Raw genomic sequence first — 3,060 nt, 5'->3', positions numbered from 1 at the left:
TCGCCGATGCGCTCACGGATGCGCAACAAGTGATGGCGAAGTACTACGACCGCCGACACCAGGATGTCTCCTTTGAAGTTGGAGACCTTGTCTACCTGGACGCCGACAACATCAAGGTCCCCGAAGCCCAGTCAAAGAAGTTGTTGCCCAAGTACCGAGGACCGTTTAAGATAGCGGCCCGACCCAGTCCCCTCAACTACCTGTTGGACTTGCCACCTGGAAGCAAGCTCCATCCTGTCTTCCATGTGTCCAAGCTGCGTCGCCACACGACCCGCAGTCCAGCACAGTTCCCCGACGCCGACGAAGGTGTCCCGGACGACGCACCACTGGAAGACGACCTCGGACAATACTATACTCAAGAATATGAAGTCGAAAGGATCGTGAGGCACAAGAAAGTGGCTGATGGGTCACTTCGGTTTTATGTCAAGTGGGTTGGTTACCCACACTCGGGCAACACATGGCAAACACTGGAGGACTTGTCCCATGCACCCGAGGAGCTGAGTAAATACGGTAAACACCTCGAGGAGCCCCAAATAAAGAGCACACGCAGGGCTCCTCGCAGGAAGCCTTCTTAAGTGTGGGAGTGTAGGAGATGGTATCTCCGACGCTGTGCTGCGCGTACTGCGCGTACTGCGCGGCGCAGTGGGTCGTGACCTGTGCTGCGCTTTGCGTTTTCACGCACCGCAGGCAGGCCACCGCAGGGTATACCTGCGGGTTGCCCCCGTTCCCCCCGTTTGTCTGGAGTTCGGTTTTATCGTGAATAAACGTAAGTGCTTCCCCGAGCTCACCCGTCCGCTAGAGTAGCCTAGCACCGCCCTGTTCTGCCCTGTCCTGTCTTGTCTTGTACCCCCTCCCTCCCCGTCTTGCCCCAACGTCCCAGTAGTGGACGTTACACAAGTCGTGTTTATCAAGCTACTCAAGCGCTCCATCATGGTCAAGAGCAATGGTGCTGCTATTTGGTCTCGCTATGAGAGGCTCATTCGCGAGGGATGCATGCAGTGAATGCAGTGCACACACCTTCTTCCAATCCTGTTCCGGCCCACTCACGGGCGACGACGTTTCACTTCCGAGTCTCTTCCGACCCACTCACAGGCGACGACGTTTCACTTCCGAGTCTCTTACGAGTTTTCAGCCCTACACCATGTTTATCGAGTGAGCCTCACTTCCGAGTCTCTTCCGACCCACTCCACTCCACGAATGGGTGGGTGGGCCCCGAATACTTCCCGACCATGAATATCTTTTTTTTTCTTGAAAATTTTGTTTTTTCTTCTCCAATGCCCCAACCGGCCCCAAAAGTGCTTCTCACTCCATATTCACTTCCAAATCACTTCCGAGTGAGTTCCGCGGTGGTGTTCTCTCCATGTTTTCAGTGTTAGATGATAATATTATCACACTCCAATAAAAATTTCACTTCCGAGTCTCTTCCGACCACTCGATGGCTCACTTCCGAGTCTCTTCCGAGTCATTTGGATATCTCCAGACACCACGGCGATGGAGATTATGGTTCGGGTGTGTGGGTGGTCGGTGTGCATGGAGCGGGTTAACCCCCGTCGCCACCAGCTCCACCAGCGACGGCGGAGAACTGGGCTGGGCTTGGACACCCTGTCTGACAGGCACATTCGTCTCCCACAGACTCCGCAGGTACATGGGTATATGAGGAGCCCGAGAGATCGCTGCTGGAGCACCCCATCCATCCGCCTATCCCTCTGTCGCCGCCATGTCCTCTCGGGTGTTGGGGATAGCTCCTGCCTGCTCCCCACTTTGACTGCCCACTTGGCTGTTCTTTTGCCCCTCTGTTTGTTTGTGTGTAGCTTTGCAGTTCCCCTCCGATTTTCCGCCTTTTGCCTGCCATTTCCGCCCATTCCGCACTTCCGTTTTCCCGCGCTGCTCCGCTTCCTTTGTCTTCTTCGCACGCGCCGGTTTGTTTGTGCACGCGCCTTGCTGCGATTGGTTGCAATTCGGCTGCCGGTCATGTGTCCCCCCACCGGTGACTCATGACCTCCCTGACCGCCCCAAACCTTCGCCTATCTTGCATGCGCTCACCCCAATCTTTTCTTTGACCAATCCGCTTCTTGGATGTTGAGTCACATTGCTTCGCCTTTGCACGTTTCTCCTGCCAGGTGCTTCGCTTTTGCTTGCGCCTCTCTCGCTTTGGTTCTCTGCCTGTCTCGGTGGTCCTTCTCGGCCCTCGCTTGTGCATCGCCCCCTTCGCCCTGCTCGATCGCCCACTTTTCCCTCCCTTGGCCGCCCTTCGCTGCCAAGTCCGGACTTGTCTATAAATAGCCTGACCCCCGCGATGTGTAGTCGAACCTCAGCGTTCAAAATAGGACTAAATAAAGTGCCTTCTACTTTATTCTCTGAGTGTTCCTCACGTCTCATTTCGAGACTAGTCTTATCTTGAACGGATCTTTGCTTCCCTCGCTCCCTCTCCGAGTCCACTTCGGACTTTACCCTTGCCTTCCCTGAGCTCACTTCGAGCTCACTTTCTCTTTTGCCGTTGAGTCCCCTTTGGACTCTAACATCGGGTCACCAAGCGCATCACCCGCTCGATGAGCACCCGGGCTGCCAAGCGCCAGCGTCTCCATGAGCAGCTGGTCTCCTTGGGAATCGAAGAAACCTTTTCTGTCCTCCTGGCCGTCCTCTCGGTCCCCGAGCTGATCGAGATGCTCACTGTCTGCAGTCTCGTGAAGCTCAAGGCAACTTCCAGCGACGTGAGGACGCTGTTCTCGACCAAGACTGTGGGGATTCGTATCTGGGCCGAGTGGTTCGACAAGCAGTACGACACCAGGCTCCTCCCCGAAGACTGTGTCCAAATGGTCAAGTATTTCCCGGCTGGACCGTTCCCTTCGACGTCAAGTGGTTCAAGACCATACCGAGATCCGTGGTTTCAGCCGAGTTCGTCAGAGTCGTCACTCGTTTCCGCCAAGAGAACCCCGAATTTCAGATCTTGCAGCGACTCATCGAGGCTGAGCACATCCCCACTGCGATGTGGTTTGTCAAGCGCATGATCTGGAATGGCGAAATCCTCAGCAAATGCCTTTCCGTCTTGAACAACATATC

At 55.3% G+C, this 3,060-nt stretch overlaps 1 protein-coding gene across 1 annotated transcript; it reads left to right on the top strand.

Moving 5' to 3' along the window:
- The first annotated feature begins 2,316 nt into the window (after window positions 1–2,316).
- BJ171DRAFT_296326 (uncharacterized protein) lies at window positions 2,317–3,060 on the top strand. Its single transcript, XM_053106986.1, has one exon. The coding sequence runs from the start codon at window positions 2,550–2,552 to the stop codon at window positions 3,006–3,008; it is 459 nt and encodes a 152-aa protein (XP_052969453.1). The 5' UTR covers window positions 2,317–2,549; the 3' UTR covers window positions 3,009–3,060.

This window comes from Polychytrium aggregatum (assembly GCF_025602895.1).
Source record: "Polychytrium aggregatum strain JEL109 chromosome Unknown BJ171scaffold_8, whole genome shotgun sequence".
NCBI classification, from domain to species: Eukaryota; Fungi; Chytridiomycota; class Chytridiomycetes; order Polychytriales; genus Polychytrium; species Polychytrium aggregatum.
The sequence above is the reverse complement of the archived record's forward strand: the minus strand, read 5'-3'. Positions and strand labels throughout refer to the sequence as shown.